Here is a 20,014-nt window from a genome sequence, read left to right on the forward strand (position 1 = left end):
AGCTCTGACCCTCTGGAATCAGCTCCCTCCAGAGATTAGAACTGCCCCCACCCTCCTTGCCTTTCGTAAACTCCTTAAAACCCACCTCTGTCGTCAAGCATGGGGGAACTGAAACATCTCCCCCTGCCTATGTAGTTTTCTGTGTATGATATGACTGTATGTCTGTTTCTTATATATTGGGGTTTCTTGTTTTTTAGACTTTTTAAATGTATTATTGTTATTTTAGAGTCTATTAGATTTGTCATTATATATTGTTTTTATCATTGCTGTAAGCCGCCCCGGGTCTACGGAGAGGGGCGGCATACAAATCTAATAAATAATAATAATAATAATAAATAAGTATTTCATGTTGTGAGCCGCTCCGGGTCCTCGGAGAGGGGTGCCATTCAAGTCTAATAAATTGAATTGAATTGAATTGAATTTTCCAATCTTCTGGCAGTTCCCGTGTGACCCAGGATTTTTGGAAGATGCGGTGCGGTGGTTCTGTGATGACATCTGTCAGCTCCTTTAGAACTCTGGGATGGAATCTGTCCAGTCCTGGTGATTTGTATTCATCTAGTTCAGACAGGTGTTCTCTTACTCTTCTTTTCCTGGTCTTTAATATCTGAACACTGTCAAAGTGGAAGATGCAGCAGAAGCATTCAAAATTACTCCAGAAACAACAATAAGTTTAAATTAGAAGGATGTAAATGTCCTGTCTTAAGAGTTGTTCAACAGTTTATTATTTATTTATGTATTTATTTAATTTATTTATTCATTTGTCCAATACACAAATACATAGGAAGAAAAATAGACATGTAGTAATATATATAAGGGTAAAAGTGAACTTAGAGGAGAGGATATATGAAAGAAAGAAAATATATATGATAAGTGAGAGAAAGGAAAGACAATTGGACAGGGGACGAAAGGCACACCAGTGCACTTATGTACGCCCCTTACTGGCCTCTTAGGAACCTGGAGAGGTCAATCGTGGAGAGTCTAAGGGAGAAATGTTGGGGGTTAGGGGTTGACACAATTGAGTCCGGTAATGAGTTCCACGCTTCGATAACTCGATTGTTGAAATCATATTTTTTTACAGTCAAGTTTGAAGCGGTTCGTATTAAGTTTGAATCTGTTGTGTGCTCTTGTGTTGTTCCGGTAGGATGTTGCAGCATATGATCTTGTGGGCAATACTCAAATCGTGTTTTAGGCGCCGTAGTTCTAGGCTTTTTAGGCCCAGGATTGTTAGTCTATTTTCAGTGAAGTCAATGGTCTTTCTCAGAAGCTGTTTGAAAGAAGATGGAGCGGAGCATTCTTGCAGGGGAAGGGACTGGCTCTCCAAGGACCTTTCCAATTCTTTTTTTTTTAATTAAAAATAAATTTTATTTACATAAATAAATGCAATAACAATACAAGTGACAATGCAAACACATAAGGGAAAAAAAGGCAAAGGATATACAATAAACAATAAAAGGCGGGCGGGTGTACGACAGATCTGTATTGAGAGTATGAACTATATATATTCTCTTTAGCCAGTTACACCATAGCTTAATAATCTAAATTATAAATAAATGAAAGAGAAGAGAGAATGTGAAAGAAAGAAAAGATTTAAGTAAATAAGCTTAATTTTTACATATACAGTGATACCTTGTCTTACAAACCCCCTGTCATACAAACTTTTCGAGAAACAAACCCGGGGTTTAAGATTTTTTTGCATCTTCTTCCAAACTATTTTCCCCTTACAAACCCAAGCCGCCGCCACTGGGATGCCCCGTTTTTGCGCTGCTGGGGTTCCCCTGAGGCTCCCCTCCATGGGAAGCACCACCTCCGAACTTCCTTGTTTTTGTGATGCTGCAGGGGAATCCCAGCAGCACAAAAATGGGCACTTCGTTGTCAACAGAAGTCCGGAGGTGGGGTTTCCCAGCGAGGTGAGCCTCAGCGAAATCACAGCATCACAAAAACACAGAAGTCTGGAGGTGGGGTTTCGAGGACTTCTGTGTTTTTGTGATGCTGCAATTTCGCTGAGGCTCCCCTCGCTGGAAACCCCACCTCTGGACTTCTGTTGCCAGTGAAGCACCCGTTTTTGCGCTGCTGGGATTCCCCTGAAGCATCACAAAAACACGGAATTCTGGAGGTGGGGTTTCCCATGGAGGGGAGCCTCAGGGAAATCCCAGCATCACAAAAAAGGGTGCTTCGGCTGGCAAAAGGGGTGAGTTTTGGGCTTGTACGCATTAATCGCTTTTCCATTGATTCCTATGGGGAACATTGTTTTGTCTTACAAACTTTTCACCTTACAAACCTCGTCCCAGAACCAATTAAGTTCGTAAGATGAGGTATCACTGTATCTATATCTCATTTATAGAATTAACATTGACACCAGGTCTTTCCAATTCTTATGGTCCTGCAATTCAAGAGTAGAAAACATGTTGGGTTAGCTGACAAACTCTAAGCCTGGCTCTTAACTTTGGTGGCGCTCCGTCTGTCCCAGTGCAACCAGAGGTGGCGCCCTTTGCAGTGGGGAATCCCAGCAAGGGGATGTTGCAGGCCATGACTGCAGAAGAAGAAGTCTCATGCTTCGTCACAGAGTCTACGGACAGCCTAAACCCAGCGGACAGATGTACCATTTCGTCCTTTGTTCTTGAAATCATTACAGGGAATGATTAACCAAGCAATTTGGGATTTCACCCAGAAATGAAATGAAGAGCACAAAGTCCAGGGCTGCCTTCTGTTAGAGACAAGATCCAGAAGAGCTCCAAGCAGAGATGGCAGCGATCTTCTGGGATGTGGTGAGTACAAGCCAGACGAGGCTTCCTGGCACCCCATCCCAAAGGGCAAGCAGTGGCTACTTCCAGACCCCAGCCATGCAAAACTCAGCAGGCCCCTTTGGAGGGATTTCACCCAGGCAGGAAGTTGGGCTAAATCAGAGTTCCTCAAAGTGGTCAATATTGTCCCCATGGTTGATGGGGCTGTTCATCCTATAACAGGGGTCACTGTTGCTAATAATAATAATAATGATGATGATGATGGTGATGATGACGATGATGATGGTGATGATGGTGATAATGATTAATAAGGAGGAGGAGGAAGAAGAAGAAGAAGAAGAAGATTACAGTGAAAGTGGTCCCAGTGGTACTTGTTGGTTGTTGTTGTTGTTGTTATATTATTATTATTATTATTATTATTATTATTATTATTATTATTATTATTATTATTATTATGTCAATACAACACAGCAAACAAGATCACTATGCTGGATTTCGTATTTCATCATCAGTCGGAGGCTTCCCAAGCACTTAGGATTGTGTGATGTATCGGTGAATTATGTGTGCCGATCCCAGTAAAGCGGCCTTTTGCAATTGACAGATGGAGGTTTTGTCAGTTCCGGTGGTTTTCAAATGTCCGCTGAGATCCTTTGGCACTGCGCCCAGCGTGCCAAGTACCACTGGGACCACTTTCACTGGCTTATGCCAGAGTCGTTGCAGCTCAATTTTTAGATCTTCGTATTTCACTAATTTCTCTAGCTGCTTCTCCTCAATTCTGCTGTGCCCTGGGAATGCGATGTCGATGATCCATACTTTCTTTTTCTCCACAATCAGGATGTCTGGTGTGTTATGCTTCAGAATTTGTTCAGTCTGAAGTCTGAAGTACCACAGTAGTTTTGCTTCCTCATTTTTGACCACTTTTTCGGGCTTATGATCCCACCATTTCTTTGCCACTGGTAAATGGTAGTTCTGGCACAAGTTCCTGTGAATCATCTGTGCTATTATTATTAGTAGTAGTAGTAGTAGGAGGAGGAGGAGGAGGAGAAGTAGTAGTAGTTGTAGTAGTAGTAGTAGTAGTAGTAGTAGTAGTTTGCTATCTAGGCCGCCCTTCTGCTGAGACTCGGGAGACTTTTGGGGGTTCCAGGTCAATAATCACTCGATTGCTAAAGTCATATTTTTTACAGTCAAGTTTGGCGAGGTTAATATTAAGCTTGAATCTGTTGTGTGCTCTTGTGTTGTTGTGGTTGAAGCTGAAGTAATCATTGACAAGCAGTGCACTGCAGCATATAATCTTGTGGGCAATACTTAGATCGTGTTTGAGGCGTCGTAGTTCTAAGCTTTCTAGACCCAGGATTGTAAGCCTTGATTCATAGGGTATTGGAGTGGAGGAGTGAAGGGCTCTTCTGGTGGAGTATCTTTGGACATTTTCGATGGTGTTAATGTCCGAGATGCGGTATAGGTTCCAAACAGATGAGCTATATTCAAAATATAGGAAATATATATAAAGCTATATACAGGAAATTTCTATGTATTTGTATATTTATCGAATTTCTATGCTGCCCACCTATCTGGTAAACAAATGAACCAAAAACAAATTCAATCCAGTGTTTGACCCACCCACACCCTGCTTGGTGAAAGAGAAAACATGCAATAAAAAAGGAGAAGGATACAAACCAGGTTTAGGTTGTTGTTGTTTTCCTCCCAGATTCAACATCCGAGACTCCTTTTGATGGTGGCTATTCTGGGAATCGGAGGATCGCTGCAGGTTGGCTTCCAAGGATCTATGATCACCTATGCCTCTGTGGTAAGCAATCGTTGTACCCAAAATGGGTGCTAGCCTGGTGCCAAAGCCAACCAAGACCACCTGGCACGAGGAATGGCATTTCCAGCTTCTTTTATTGTACACCAGCCAAAAGGTCTCAGCAGCTAAAAGGAGCCAAGACCTCGAACAATCACAAGCCCAAAATTTATACAGTGGAGGACCACTTACCACTAGTGATGGGCGAACTGAACCTGCACAATTCGGGTCCGTACCGAATTTTGCAGTGTTCAGTATGCCGAACACAAACCCCAACTTTTTTCAAACTTTGGGCAAAGTTTTGGGTTGTGTTCGGCATTCGCAGCTTTGACGTCACCGGCAGGTTGCTAAGGACGCCAAGGTGATCACTTCCTGGACTTCATGGAATCCAGGAAGTGATCACCTTGGTGTCCTTAGCAACCTGCCGGTGACGTCAAAGCTCCACCCCCGGAATTTCTTCGTTGGAGGGATTCCCCAGCTCCTTCAAAGGGAGGTCTTCACGTAAAAATAAACATTGTTATTTTTACGAAAAAGGATGCTGCAGCGGTGCTGCAAGCAAAGGGCAGTCCTTTCATGTAAAAATAAACATGTTTATTTTTATTCCTTGGAATCCAGGAAGTGCGTCCTTAGCAACCTGCCAGGGACATCAAAGCTCCGCCCCTGGAATCTCTTCGTGGGAGGGATTCCCCGTTCCGGTTTGAGTTCGGGTTTGGTTCAGGTTCGGCCGAATTTTGCGTAAAGTTCGTCCGAACTTGCCGAACCCAAACACCTTTGGGTTCGTCCATCAATACTTGCAACTAGAATTAAGCTCACAATTTCTGTTGCTAAGCAAGGCTTCTTGCTTGCTTATCTTATCACTTTTTTTGGCCACTGTTTTTAAGCGAATCACTGCAGTTGTTAAATGAATCATGCAGTCATTCAATAATAATAATAATTATTATTATTATTATCATCATCATCATCATCATCATTATCATTATTATTGAATGACTGCGTGATTCATTCATAATAATACTAATACTAATACTAATGATAATAATAATAATTATTATTATTATTATCATTAGTATTAGTATTAGTATTAGTATTATTATTATGAAAGAATCACGCAGTCATTCAATAATAATAATAATGATAATAATGATTATTATTATTATTATTATCATTAGTATAATTATAATTATTATAATTATAATAATAATAATAATTATTATTATTATTATTAATTAGATTTGTATGCCACCCCTCTCCTCAGACTCAGGGCGGCTCACAACAGCAATAATATCAAAGTGAGAATGTAACAAATCTGATATTTAAAAAAAACACATCTAAAAAAACCATACAACACAAGCATACCATACATAAAACTATATAAGCCTGGGGGAGGTATCTCAGTTCCCCCCATGCCTGGCGATACAGGTGGGTCTTAAGCAATTTTTGAAAGACTAGGAGGGTGGGGGGCAGTTCTGATCTCTGGGGGGAGTTGATTCCAGAGGGCTGGGGCCACCACAGAGAAGGCTCTTCCCCTGGGGCCCACCAGACAGCCATTGTTTAGTCGACGGGACCCAGATTAGGCCAACTTTGTGGGACCTAATCGGCCACTGCGATTCGTGCTGCAGAAGACGGTTCCAGAGGTACCTGGCTCCCCCCATTGATTTTGCTTGTCGGAAGGTTACAAATGGTGGTCTGGTTAGCCAGGGTCAGCGCAGCGGCCACGGGGAATTGCCAGTTGCTGAGCGCATGAATTTCCATGCTGCAACCATGAGGACGCATGAATGGAATCTCCTTCCATTGAAATCTGGCTGCTCCCAAACTCTGGCAGGTTCTCATTTACTGAGCCTGGTGGCCCCATTGACTGGTGCCCACCTTGGTCTCCTTACCGGCAGCGCCTGCCTGGGCTGTGCTGCTGTGCCTTCCCGGGGGGGGTCTTCCTGCCCTGCCCTTCCCTTCTACCTCTGCCTAACCATGTCCCTCTTTTCCAGCACATCAAAGAGTTTATCAACGAGACGTGGCTGGAGAGGTTTGGACATTCAGTTGATCCTTCAACGCTCACTTTATTGTGGTCTTCGGTGGTCTCCATCTTTGGCTTGGGAGGTCTCCTGGGCTCCATAAGCAGTGGCTTCCTGGCTGCCAGATATGGAAAGTAGGTCTCCCCATTGGAAACGGGCTTCCATCCAAGTGGTCTCGAAAGCATTGAAGAACAAGATGCCAATAGTCAAATCCTTGAGAGCCTTTCAGCAGCAGTTGGACTTTTTAGCCAGGCCTTTTCGGTTGCCCTGATAATAATCTTAATGGGTTGCTTGGTTGTTTAATTGTTGCCGTTTATTATAAGCCCCTTTGAGGGAGGAGGAGGAGAAGGTGGAGGAGGAGGTGGAGGAGGAGGAGGAGGAGGAGGTGGAGGAGGAAGAAGAAGAGGAGGAGGAGGAAGAAGAGAAGGAGGAAGAGGAAGAAGTGGAGGAAGAGGTGGAGGTGGAGGAAGAAGAAGAGGAGGAGGTGGAGGAGGAGGAAGAGGAAGAGAAGGTGGAGGAGGAGGTGGAGGAGGAGGAAGAAGAAGAGGAGGAGGAGGTGGAGGAGGAGGAGGAGAGGAGGAGGAGGTGGAGGAGGAGGAGGTGGAGGAGGAGGAGGTGGAGGAGGAGGAGGTGGAGGAGGAGGTGGAGAGGAGGAGGAAGAGGAGGAGGAGGTGGAGGAGGAGGAGGGGGAAGAGGAGGAGGAGGTGGGGGAGGAGGAAGAAGAAGAGAAGGAGGAGGTGGAGTAGGAGGAAGAGGAAGAGGTGGAGGAGGATGTGGAGGAGGAGGAGGAGGAAGAGGAAGAGAAGGTGGAGGAGGAGGGGGAAGAGGAGGAGGAGGTGGAGGAGGAGGAAGAAGAAGAGAAGGAGGAGGTGGAGGAGGAGGAAGAAGAAGAGGAGGAGGAGGTGGAGGTGGAGGAGGAGGAGGAAGAGGAAGAGAAGGTGGAGGAGGAGTGGGAAGAGGAGGAGGAGGTGGAGGAGGAGGAAGAAGAAGAGGAGGAGGAGGTGGAGGAGGAGGAGGAGGAGGTGGAGGAGGAGGTGGAGGATGAAGAAGAAAAGGAGGAGGAAGAAGAGAAGGAGGAAGAGGTGGAGGTGGAGGAGGAAGAAGAAGAGGAGGAGGTGGAGGAGGAGGAAGAGGAGGAGGTGGAGGAGGAGGAAGAAGAAGAGGAGGAGGAGGTGGAGGAGGAGGAAGAGGAGGAAGAGGAAGAGGAGGAGAAGGTGGAGGAGGAGGTGGAAGAGGAGGTGGAGGAGGAGGAAGAAGAAGAGGAGGAGGAGGTGGAGGTGGAGGAGGAGGAAGAGGAGGAGGAGGAGGAAGAAGAGGAGGAGGAGGAGGAGGAGGTGGAGGAGGAGGAGGAGGAAGAAGAGAAGGAGGAAGAGGTGGAGGTGGAGGAGGAAGAAGAAGAGGAGGAGGTGGAGGAGGAGGAAGAGGAGGAGGTGGAGGAGGAGGAAGAAGAAGAGAAGGTGGAGGAGGAGGGGGAAGAGGAGGAGGAGGTGGAGGAGGAGGAGGAAGAAGAGAAGGAGGAGGTGGAGGAGGAGGAAGAGGAAGAGGTGGAGGAGGAGGGTGGTGGTGGAGGAGGAGGAAGAGGAAGAGAAGGGTGGAGGAGGTGGTGGAGGAGGAGGAGGAGGAGGTGGAGGAGGAAGAAGAAGAGGAGGAGGAGGAAGAAGAGAAGGAGGAAGAGGAAGAAGTGGAGGAAGAGGTGGAGGTGGAGGAAGAAGAAGAGGAGGAGGTGGAGGAGGAGGAAGAGGAAGTGAAGGTGGAGGAGGAGGTGGAGGAGGAGGAGTAGAAGAGAGGAGGAGGAGGTGGAGGAGGAGGAGGAAGAGGAGGAGGAGGTGGAGGAGGAGGAGGAGGTGGAGGAGGAGGAGGTGGAGGAGGAGGAGGAAGAGGAGGAGGAGGTGGAGAGGGGAGGAGGGTGGAGGAGGAGGAAGAAGAAGAGAGGAGGTGGTGGAGGAGGAGGAGGAAGAGGTGGAGGAGGTGGTGGGAGGAGGAGGAGGAAGAGGAGAGAAGGTGGAGGAGGAGGGGGAAGTGGAGGAGGAGGTGGAGGAGGAGGAAGAAGAAGAGAAGGAGGAGGTGGAGGAGGAGGAAGAAGAAGAGGGAGGAGGAGGTGGAGGAGGTGGAGGAGGAAGAGGAAGAGAAGGTGGAGGAGGAGGGGGAAGAGGAGGAGGAGGTGGAGGAGGAGGAAGAAGAAGAGGAGGAGGAGGTGGAGGAGGAGGAAGAGGAGGGAGGAGGGGAGGTGGAGGAGGTGGTGGAGGATGAAGAAGAAAAGGAGGAGGAAGAAGAGAAGGAGGAAGAGGTGGAGGTGGGAGGAAGGAAGAAGAGGAGGAGGAGGTGGAGGAGGTGGAAGAGGAGGAGGTGGAGGAGGGGAAGAAGAGGAGGAGGGTGGTGGAGGTGGGGTGGGGGAGGAGGTGGAGGAGGAGGGGAAGAAGAAGAGGAGGAGGTGGTGGAGGGTGGAGGAGGAGGAAGAGGAGGAGGAGGAGGAAGAAGGGAGGGGTGGAGGTGGAGGAGCAGGTGGAGGAGGAGGAGGAGGAGCGAGAGGAGGAAGAGGTGGAGGTGGAGGAGGAGAGAAGAGGAGGAGGTGGAGGAGGAGGAAGAGGAGGAGGTGGAGGAGGAGGAAGAAGAAGAGGAGGAGGAGGTGGAGGAGGAGGAGGAGGAAGAGGAAGAGAAGGTGGAGGAGGAGGGGGAGAGGAGGAGGAGGTGGAGGAGGAGGAGGAAGAAGAGAAGGGAGGTTGGGGAGGAGGAAGAGGAGAGGTGGCGGAGGAGGTGGGAGGAGGAGGAGGAGGAAGAGAAGGTGGAGGAGGCGGGGGAAGAGGAGGAGGAGGTGGAGGAGGAGGAAGAAGAAGAGAAGGAGGAGGTGGAGGAGGAGGAAGAGGAAGAGGTGGAGGAGGAGGTGGAGGAGGAGGAGGAGGAAGAGGAAGAGAAGGTGGAGGAGGAGGGGGGAAGAGGTGGAGGAGGAGGAAGAGGAAGAGGTGGAGGAGGAGGTGGAGGAGGAGGAGGAGGGAAGAGGAAGGAGAAGGTGGAGGAGGAGGAAGAAGAAGAGAAGGAGGAGATGGAGGAGGAGGAAGAAGAAGAGGAGGAGGAGGTGGAGGAGGAGGAGGAGGAAGAGGAAGAGAAGGTGGAGGAGGAGGTGGAGGAGGAGGAAGAAGAAGAGGAGGAGGAGGTGGAGGAGGTGGAAGAGGAGGAGGAGGAAGAGGAGGAGGAAGAAGAGGAGGAGGTGGAGGAGGAGGAGGTGGAGGAGGAGGAGGTGGAGGAGGAGGAGGAGGAAGAAGAGAAGGAGGCAGAGGTGGAGGCTGGAGGAGGAAGAAGAAGAGGAGGAGGTGGAGGAGGAAGAAGAAGAGGAGGAGGAGGAAGAGGAGGAGAAGGTGGAGGAGGAGGTGGAGGTGGAGGAGGAAGAAGAAGAGGAGGAGGTGGAGGAGGAGGAAGAAGAAGAGGAGGAGGAGGTGGAGAAGGAAGAGGAGGAGAAGGTGGAGGAGGAGGTGGAGGAGGAGGAAGAAGAAGAGGAGGAGGAGGTGGAGGAGGAGGAAGAGGAGGAGGAGGAGGAGGAGGAAGAAGAGGAGGAGGTGGAGGAGGAGGAGGAGGAGGAGGTGGAGGAGGAGGAGGAGGAGAAGAGAAGGAGGAAGAGGTGGAGGTGGAGGAGGAAGAAGAAGAGGAGGAGGTGGAGGAGGAGGAAGAGGAGGAGGTGGAGGAGGAGGTGGAGGATGAAGAAGAAAAGGAGGAGGAAGAAGAGAAGGAGGAAGAGGTGGAGGTGTAGGAGGAAGAAGAAGAGGAGAAGGTGGAGGAGGAGGAAGAGGAGGAGGTGGAGGAGGAGGAAGAAGAAGAGGAGGAGGAGGTGGAGGAGGAGGAAGAGGAGGAGGAGAAGAGGAGGAGAAGGTGGAGGAGGAGGTGGAGGAGGAGGTGGAGGAGGAGGAAGAAGAAGAGGAGGAGGAGGTGGAGGTGGAGGTGGAGGAAGAGGAGGAGGAGGAGGAAGAGGAGGAGGAGGTCGGAGGAGGAGGAGGAGGTTGGAGGAGGAGGAGGAGGAAGAAGAGAAGGGAGGAAGAGGTGGAGGTGGAGGGAGGAAGAAGAAGAGGAGGAGGTGGAGGAGGAGGAAGAGGAGGAGGTGGAGGAGGAGGAAGAAGAAGAGGAGGAGGAGGTGGAGGAGGAGGAAGAGAAGAGAAGGTGGAGGAGGAGGGGGATGAGGAGGAGGAGGAGGAAGAAGAGAAGGAGGAGGTGGAGGAGGAGGAAGAGGAAGAGGTGGAGGAGAGGTGGAGGAGGAGGAGGAGGAAGAGGAAGAGAAGGTGGAGGAGGAGGGGGAAGAGGAGGAGGAGGGGGAGGAGGAGGATGAGAGGAAGGAGGAGGTGGAGGAGGAGGAAGAGGAAGAGGTGGAGGAGGAGGTGGAGGAGGAGGAGGAGGAGAGAAGGTGGAGGAGGAGGGGGAAGAGGAGGAGGAGGTGGAGGAGGAGGAAGAAGAAGAGAAGGAGGAGGTGGAGGAGGAGGAAGAAGAAGAGGAGGAGGAGGTGGGAGGAGGGAAGAGGAAGAGGAAGAGAAGGTGGAGGAGGAGGTGGAGGAGGAGGAAGAGAGGAGGAGGGGTGGAGGAGGCGGAGAGGAGGAGGAGGAGGAGGAGGAGGAAGAAGAGGAGGAGGTGGAGGAGGAGGAGGTGGAGGAGGAGGAGGAGAAGAAGAGAAGGAGGAAGAGGTGGAGGTCGGAGGAGGACGAAGAGAGGAGGAGGTGGAGGAGGAGGCTGGAGGAGGAAGAAGAAGAGCGAGGAGGAGGAGGAAGAAGAGGAGAGGCTGGAGGAGGAGGTGGAGGTGGAGGAGGAAGAAGAAGAGGAGGAGGTGGAGGAGGAGGAAGAAGAAGAGGAGGAGGAGGTGGAGGAGGAAGAGGAGGAGAAGGTGGAGGAGGAGGTGGAGGAGGAGGAGGAAGAAGAGGAGGAGGAGGTGGAGGAGGAGGAAGAGGAGGAGGAGGAGGAAGAAGAGGAGGAGGTGGAGGAGGAGGAGGAGGAGGTGGAGAGGAGGCCAGGAGGAAGCGAGGAGGAGGAGAGGCTGGAGGTCGGAGGAGGAAGAAGAAGAGCGAGGAGGTGGAGGAGGAAGAGGAGGAGGCTGGAGGCGGAGGAAGATGAAGAGGAGGAGGAGGTGGAGGAGGAGGAAGAGGAGGAGGAGGAAGAGGAGAGGTGGAGGAGGAGGTGGAGGAGGAGGAAGAAGAAGAGGAGGAGGAGGTGGAGGAGGAGGAAGAGGAGGAGGAGGAGGAGGAAGAAGAGGAGGAGGTCGGGAGGAGGAGGAGGAGGAGCGAGGTGGAGGAGCGCCAGGAGGAGGACGAAGAGGAGGAGGTGGAGGTGAAAATGGAGGAGGAGGAAGAAGAGGAGGAGGTGGAGGTGGAAATGGAGGAGGAGGAGGAGGAGGAGGAGGAAGAGGAGGAGGGGGAGGAGGAAGAGGACTCAGGGCTGATCTTTCTTCTTCTCTAGGCCCCAAATTTCAATGGCAGGACCGAGAAACCTTCCTGAATGTGGGGAAGAAACATCCTTTGTGGAATGCAACGACCCCAGAGCAGCATTTCTTGGGAGGGACTAAGGTGGACGTTCCCACCATCCCAGGCCTCCCTTGGAGTCACCTCCACCACCCTGGAGGTCCAGGCGACCTTCTGAACTGGGGGGCGGGGGGGCACATGTTGGGAAAAGTGTGAGCGCTGGGGCAGGAGAGGGGGCCCTTTTGATGCCCAGATGTCCTTCAGTCTGAGAAGTGGTACAACCTGCAGAGGGGACCCCGTCTCCTGCTCCAACAGCTCAACTCCCTGTCTCAGCCTCAGGAGGCCCATCCCAACCCCGGGAGCTCCAGGCTGTTCCCCTTGCCCAGGGGTGGGCAATTAATTTTGCCATGGGGCCGCATGAGAAATTGGGGTGGTTTTAGAGGGCTGGACTAACACTTCGTCAGGGAGGGGGCCTGTGGTGCGCCTGCGCAGAGGAGGCCTCCCTGGTGGCCCCTCCCTTTGGGAGCCAGCTCTTCCTAGCCCGCGGCTGCTGCTGCCACCGCTCCACTGCCACCACTGCTTCTCCCTCTTCCTCTCCTTCCTCCGCCACCGCCGTTTCCTCCACCCACCTGCACCCCAATCACCGCTCTCTCTCTCTTTTGGCCGCTCGCTCTCGCTCGGCTCTGCCAAAGCATCTCTCTCGGGCTCCTGATGTCCCCCACAGTGACCTCATCATCTAGCGCTCACCTTATTGTCAATGTCCTGAGCCTCCCTCTGGCAGAGGAGCTGCGCGGTTGCCTCCGGACCCCTGTTTCCAGGCTCCTGCCGCAGCCCCGGGGGAGGAGAACTTTTTTTAAAAGTGGGACATTTTTCACAGACAGCGGGTGGGCCGGATGTGGCCCGCGGGCCGCCCCTTGCCCCAGTCTGCCCTTGCCCAAACCTCCTTTTTTTATATATATATAACATTTTATTTACAAGGATCAATACAGTAAATACATTTAAGTACAAATAGCAGTGTAAACATGTAGAGATAAAGAAGAGGGGGGAAAAGAAACAAAAATTGTACAACAAAATATATCATAGACAATATACATTTAACAGTAAACAAGAACCAATTAAAAAAAGGCGGGTGAGTGTACAATAGATCTGTATTGAAAATATAAACTAAAAATATTCTCAGTAGCTCATTACAATATAGCTAATAATCTGAATTACAAATATGTTCTGCTGGCGTGTTTCAACCACCTGTAATTACAGGGCAATTAGTCCAGGAAGACACACACCACACAATAAAAGGAAAAGCCAAAAGTCTTTATCAACAGAAAAACAGAAACAGCTCCCTTTTTAAATGTCAAAGGGATATTCTGGTATAAATAAGGCACAGGTTAAATGCAGTCCAATTGCTCACCCAATAACTAGGAAATTGAGTTCAATTCTAAAGTCCAGAGAGTCCACACACAATCTTGAACAGCACAAAAACCACGATCTTGACAAAACAATGAATCAGATACACTGCCATGAGGCTAAAACACCAGGCTGCACTTTTATCTGTAGCACTAATCACAACAGCCCCACCCAACCACAGGTGGCCTCATTTTCTCTTGTAATAATCCTTCAGTTGTTGTCTCCTATGCATCACTCTACCCATGCGTGGTGTTATGAAGGAGTCGGAGTAGATAACAAGTGCAGTTTATTAGTCGGAACACAGAATACAAGAACGACTCAACAGGTAACTGACAGGATATTTATATACCCGGCCCCCACAATAGCTGGCCAATAGGAGGCTCCAGTTTCTCCCGCCTCCTGGCACCACCAATCACCTCACTGGGTCTGTATTGCTAGGCAAGTATACTACACCCCTTCCCCCTTACGTTGGAGACCACGTAATCTTGTAAGTAACTGGGGGTACGCCTCACCCGCTCCGAGCGGCGGGGTAGTGGAACTTCAGCTGAGGGATGCACGCCCTCCAGGCCCTCGTTTCGGATTCCGGGGCTCAAGAAATCTTGTTGTATGGACTCCTCTGAGGGGACCGGTTCACTAACATGAGGAAGCACGGGGACGTTCTCCTCCCCTACATTCTGCCCCTGGTCGCAGGTAGGGCCATTGGTGGGAGGTGTACCTGAGCGATTCCTTAATTGATCAATATGGCGATGCCACACTCTCCCATCGGGGAGTTCTACCTCGTAAGACCTGGGTCCCTTGATTCTCGTGACCTTACCAGCCACCCAGGGGGCCACACCACTGTAAGACCGAGCAAAAACGGGTGCATTAATGCCGAATGACCTCCCCGGAGCTGGCCACGGGGGCTCCCTAGAGTAAGTGGGGTTTAACCTATCCAAGGCGATTCTTAACTTACGGCCCATGAGCATCTCGGCTGGTGACTTGTTTGTAGGAGTAGTTGGGGTGGTATGTTGGGCGAAAAGGAACTCTGCAAGCTTTTCTTGCCAAGTGCCCCGGGTCATCTTCTTCAGGGCCTCCTTCGTAGTGCGCACCATGCGCTCAGCTTGCCCGTTGGAGGCGGGGTGCCAAGGAGCTACGAGGGCGTGACGGATTCCCCCCTTAGCCAAGAACCCCTCAAATTGGGCCGAAGTAAATTGAGGGCCGTTGTCGGAGACCACCAAGTCCGGGAAGCCGTGAGTCGCAAACAAAGTGTTAAGAATGTGGATAACTGCCTGGGAAGTTGTTGAATGCAATATGTTGACTTCTAGCCAGCGAGAGTACGCATCTACAGTGACAAGGAACATCTGGCCCATAAAGGGTCCCGCTAGGTCAACATGAACCCTTCCCCAGGGGCCTGCAGGCGGTTCCCAAACTAACGGGGCTTCCCGGGTCGGGGAAGGTCTCTGTTCTTGACAGGGCCAACACTGGGATACCTTTTGCTCCACGTCCTGATCGAGGCCAGGCCACCAAACATAACCCCTGGCCAAGGCCTTCATTCTCACTACCCCAGGATGTCCTTTATGCAACAGGGAAAGTACTCTTTCTTTCAAACATGGGGGAATGCACACTCGGCAACCCCGCAACAAACACCCTTGGATAACCGTGAGTTCAGCCCTACAACGAAAAAATGGGGTAGACTCCACAGAGGGGGCAGTTGGGGGCCACCCCCTTAAGACCCACTGTAGGACAGTGGACAACAAAGGATCCCGAAAGGACTCAGCGGCAATGACGGAAGCTGACAAAGACAAGGGCTGATCCGTGATGGCTAACACGGATGATGCTGGGGCTGGGTCTTCCAGCAATTGTGGCGAGGGACAACGGCTCAGGGCGTCCGCATGGGCAATATTGCGACCGGGCCGGTACCGCAGGTGATAGGAGTAGTTGGCCAAGAACACGATCCAACGGGACATCCTAGGCGACAAAATGAGGGGGCTCTGGCGGTCGCCCGACAAGAGGCCGAGTAGTGGCTGGTGATCCGTTATGATGTCAAACGGTCGGCCGTACAAGTAGTCATGAAAGCGCCGAACTCCGGCGATTATGGCCAGGGCTTCCCTATCAATATGACCGAAATTCCTCTCGGCTTTGGCTAGTGTCCTCGAGAAGAAAGCCAATGGTACCTCGGAGCCATTAGCCAGCTTATGGCTGAGCACGGCCCCGACCCCGTAAGGGGATGCGTCACAGGTTAATAATAAAGGTAAGTATGGGGAATACTGCGCTAGAACCGTGTTGGACGTGAGGACTTCTTTTACAGCCTTAAAAGCATCAGCCTCCCGGGGGCCCCACTCCCATTTCCGATTTTTGTCTAGCAGCCTATGTAAGGGCTCGGCCAAAGACGCTTTATGGGGGATAAATACCGCGTAGAAGTTCACTAACCCTAGGAAGGCCTGGAGCTCCGCTTTGGACTGTGGGGTAGGGGCCTCCCAAATAGCCCTGGTCTTCTCGGGAGTGGGATGGATTCCCTTCCTGTCTATAATGAATCCCAAAAATTCCACCTGCGGCACACCGAACATACATTTGTGCGCCTTGAGTTTAAGACCGGTTTCATGGAATTTTGAGAGGACCATTTTGACCCGTGTCAAAAGTTCGGACTCGGACTGGGCGGAGACCAAGACATCATCGAAGTATGGCACCGTGCCAGGGATGCCATAAAGCAACCGCTCCATAAGTGCTTGAAAAATACCCGGGGCCGTGGACACTCCGAACTGCAATCGTTTGCATCGGAATACCCCCCTATGAGTGGAAATTGCCTGTGCGTCAGCAGCTAAGGGGTCCACAGGGAGTTGTAGATAGGCCTGGGAGAGATCGAGTTTAGCGAAAATCGTACCCTCCCCCAAAGAGTGCAACAGATGTTGCACCACGGGCACCGGGTAAGAGTGGTGGCCCAATGCTCTATTGATGGTACACTTATAGTCACCGCAAATCCGTATTCCGCCCCCCGCTTTTACAGCCACCACAATAGGGGTCTCCCAGGTGGCTTGGTCAATTGGCTCGAGAACGCCCTGGGCTACGAGGCGGTCTAGCTCGGCGTCCACCTTGGGGCGTAATGCAAGGGGGACCCTACGTGGCTTAATTCTGACCGGGGGAACCAATGGATCCAGCCCAAAAGAAATAGGGGACCCCTTATAACACCCCAAATTATCATCAAACACATCTGGAAAAAGAGATGCTAACTCAGAGAACGCCTTCCCCCTGGTCACCTGATTAACACCAGCGACCGACAACCCCAAAGGTCCAAACCAGTCCAGGCCCAGCAAATTAGAGTAAGGTCCATCCACAATAATAAGCGGCAGTCGACCCGAAAATTCCTTGAAATGAACAAGAAATGAGCCCTGCCCAACAACCGGAATCTGGGATCCCTGGTAATCCCGAAGGTTTACAGGGCAAGCAGAGAGGGACCGTTTTGCCAGGCGAGGAAAACATCTCTTGATGGTTGACCATGGCACCAATGAATGGGCCGAGCCCGTGTCCACCTGGAAAGAACACGGGGTCCGACCCACAACGACGGACATACAGATCTTCTCCCCCGACGGGCCTGTAGCGGCAATCTCACTCGGAGCTCCCGACGGACGGCTGCGGCAGGACGAAGAAGCTGAGGAGTAAACGACATTGCAATCATACCGTCGATACGATTGGTCCCTTGGAGGCGCCCTGGATCCTGAAGGGAACTGATCCTTGGCGGAATTGGCCGAAGCGGAGTAAGGGCGGCGAATCCGGCAAGCTCGGGCGATATGCCCACGGCCTCCACAACGACGACACGTCACTTCCGCAAAGGGACAGGCGACCCGGAAATGATCGCCGCCACAGCCACGACATGGAGAGGGCGGCGGGCGGGGCCGGCCAGGAGGAGCGTCACGGGGCCTAGATGACGACAGGCGGCAAACCTCCTCCTCTTGAGTCAAAGCCGATTCCAAGTCCTGCGGTAATTGAGCGAGCTGTTTAGCTGGGGCCGCGGTAGTAGCGTTGACCACCACATCCATAGCGGCCAGGGACTGTGAGGACATTTCGAAAGCCCTCGCCTCAGCGAGGGCGACTTTGAAAGACAGACCTTGGATGGCGAGAAGGCGGCGCTTCAGGCGCCCGTCCCTCACGCCAAAGACCAAACGGTCTAGCAGGTAGTCCTCTAAATCAATAAATTCGCAGTAAAGGGCGGCACGCCGGAGAGCAGCTACAAAATCGTTCACAGACTCGCCCTCAAGTTGGTTCCGGTGGAAAAATTTGTACCGGCGGGCGCAACGGGAGGGGGCGGGGGCGTAATGATCTTGGAGGGTAGTAAGAAAAACATCCCAAGGCACGTCGTGGATGAGGGTTGGGGCAAAAATAGCCCGAGCAGTCTCGAACATTTCCGTGCCGCAAAAGCTTAAAAAATACGCCCTCTTCCTGTCGCCCCCAATTTCAGTGAACCCGTTCGAAATAAGAAAACAGTCAAACCTTGCCACGTAGGAATCCCAAGTTTCGGCTTGGGGGTCAAATGGGGCGAACGTGAGTTGAGTGGACATGTTACTCACGATTAATCTGTCCTTAGGTAAGGACAGAAAAAAAAAAAAAAGAAATCCTCGTCGCCAAATTGTTATGAAGGAGTCGGAGTAGATAACAAGTGCAGTTTATTAGTCGGAACACAGAATACAAGAACGACTCAACAGGTAACTGACAGGATATTTATATACCCGGCCCCCACAATAGCTGGCCAATAGGAGGCTCCAGTTTCTCCCGCCTCCTGGCACCACCAATCACCTCACTGGGTCTGTATTGCTAGGCAAGTATACTACACGTGGATGTGTCATTAATTCTTCTTCAGAATCCAAAGATGATACAGATGATTTATCTCCTCCTGGGCTGTCTTCCAAACTCCCCTCTTCCCTGTCACTCATGCTTCCTTGGTCAGAGGAGGCTTCGTCGGCAGATTCCATCGGGAGCAAAACAGGCCTGCGGCATGTGGATGATTCCCCCACATCCACCTGCACATTCCTTGGGGCAGGAGCTGGGCCAGAGCTAACCACAACAAAATAAATAACAGAAAGTGTTGAGTATAGCAAAGCAAAGAGATTTTGAATAGATCAATTTAATTTTTAACATATATCTTTATCCCATTCATCCAAAAAAAAAAGTTTTAGGCATCTGATATATATCTATTATATATAAAGAATTCTTAACATTTGTTAGGTAAATTGTTCTTTTTTTCTAATCAGTGGTAAAAGGGGTCCCAGCAGTTATTTAATAGAGATTTGCCCAAACTTTCTAGTTCTCTCTCGTGTGCACCCCAAACTCCCCATCCCAGACCCTGCCTGGGGAGAGCAGGGTGAGAGGTGGCAGGAAGGGCAGCTACTGGACTTCCCACGGACAGTCCAGAAATCCCTGCCCTCTTCCATGCAACGGAGCGTCTCTGCCCCTTTTTTTCGTGGACAGGAAGTACTGCTTCTTGGGCAGCAACGTGCTGATGGTGGCCAGTTCATTCCTCCTGGGCTTCAGCAAGACGGCCAGGTCTGTGGAACTCATTCTGGCAGGACGTTTTCTGTGTGGCCTAAGCACAGGTAGGACTCCCACCGCCCCCTCCAACTGCTGCCCCCCCAAGGCCTAGGCAGCTGCTGCGGCCTATCAGGGCCACGCAACGAAGCAATGAAGCATGAGGCAGTCGGGAGGGCAGAGGGAGAGAGTCCAGTGGGAGCCCCCAAGGGCAACCGGGGGGCTGCACTGCTGGATGTGGGCTGCCCTTCTCGTGCAAGGCCTTCTTGGGCCACGCCTGAGGTTGCAGCCTAGTCAAGCCACAGCAACCAGTCCTTGGCCGAGTCAAGGGACAAGTCCCACATGAAGGTGAGAGATGGTTGGGACCCAAACAGATCGAGGAGCTCCCCACCTGGCTTTCGGAGAGGGGCGGCATACAAATCTAATAAATTAATAATAATAATAATAATAATAATAATAATAATAATAATAATAATAATAATATTATTATTATTATTATTATTATTATTATTATTATTATTATTATTATTAGTGATGGGCGAACTGAACCCGCACAAATCGGGTCCGTACCAAATTTTGCGGTATTCGGTATGCCGAACACGAGCACGAAATTTTTCCAAACTTCGGGCAAAGTTTCGGGGTCGCATTCAGCATTTGGAGCTTTGATGTCACCGGCAGGTTGCTAAGGACGCCAAAGTGATCACTTCCTGGATTCCATGGAATCCAGGAAGTGATCACCTTGCTGTCTTTAGCAACCTGCCGGTGACGTCAAAGCTCCGCCCCCGGAATCTCTTCGTGGGAGGGATTCCCCAGCTCCTTCAAAGGGAGTCCTTTCACGTAAAAATAAACATGTTTATTTTTACGTGAAAGGACCGCCCTTTGCTTGCAGCGCCACTGTGGCGTCCTTTCACGTTCGGATTCGGCTGAATTTTGCGTAGAATTCGGCCAAACTTGCCGAACCCGAACATTGTTGGGTTCGCCCATCACTTATTATTATTATTATTATTATTATTCCACCCCCCCAATCCCATGCAGCCTTCACAGATCCAATCCCGCTGAGGTTCAAGCCCCTTCCCACAGTTCCCCGTTTTGTGTTCCTCCTTTTTGTAGGCAAACGTTCTTGCTTCGATGGCGCAG

The 20,014-nt window shown here is 50.9% G+C and overlaps 1 protein-coding gene across 6 annotated transcripts in view; it reads left to right on the forward strand.

Moving 5' to 3' along the window:
• The first annotated feature begins 2,674 nt into the window (after nt 1-2,674).
• LOC139173039 (solute carrier family 2, facilitated glucose transporter member 11-like) overlaps nt 2,675-20,014 on the forward strand; it is a 28,670-nt gene continuing 11,330 nt past the window's right edge. The window contains exons 1-4 of one of the 6 annotated variants that reach the window (XM_070762489.1): nt 2,675-2,765; nt 4,447-4,545; nt 6,522-6,682; nt 18,821-18,945. In XM_070762489.1, coding sequence (XP_070618590.1) covers nt 2,742-2,765; nt 4,447-4,545; nt 6,522-6,682; nt 18,821-18,945 — 409 coding nt within the window. In that variant the 5' untranslated portion in view covers nt 2,675-2,741. Of the gene's footprint in view, nt 2,766-4,424; nt 4,546-6,521; nt 6,683-18,783; nt 18,946-20,014 lie in introns of those variants that run through there. The other 5 variants (XM_070762491.1, XM_070762490.1, XM_070762488.1 and 2 more) reach the window with 5 other exon arrangements.

This window comes from Erythrolamprus reginae, chromosome 10, assembly GCF_031021105.1.
Source record: "Erythrolamprus reginae isolate rEryReg1 chromosome 10, rEryReg1.hap1, whole genome shotgun sequence".
NCBI classification, from domain to species: domain Eukaryota; kingdom Metazoa; phylum Chordata; class Lepidosauria; order Squamata; family Dipsadidae; genus Erythrolamprus; species Erythrolamprus reginae.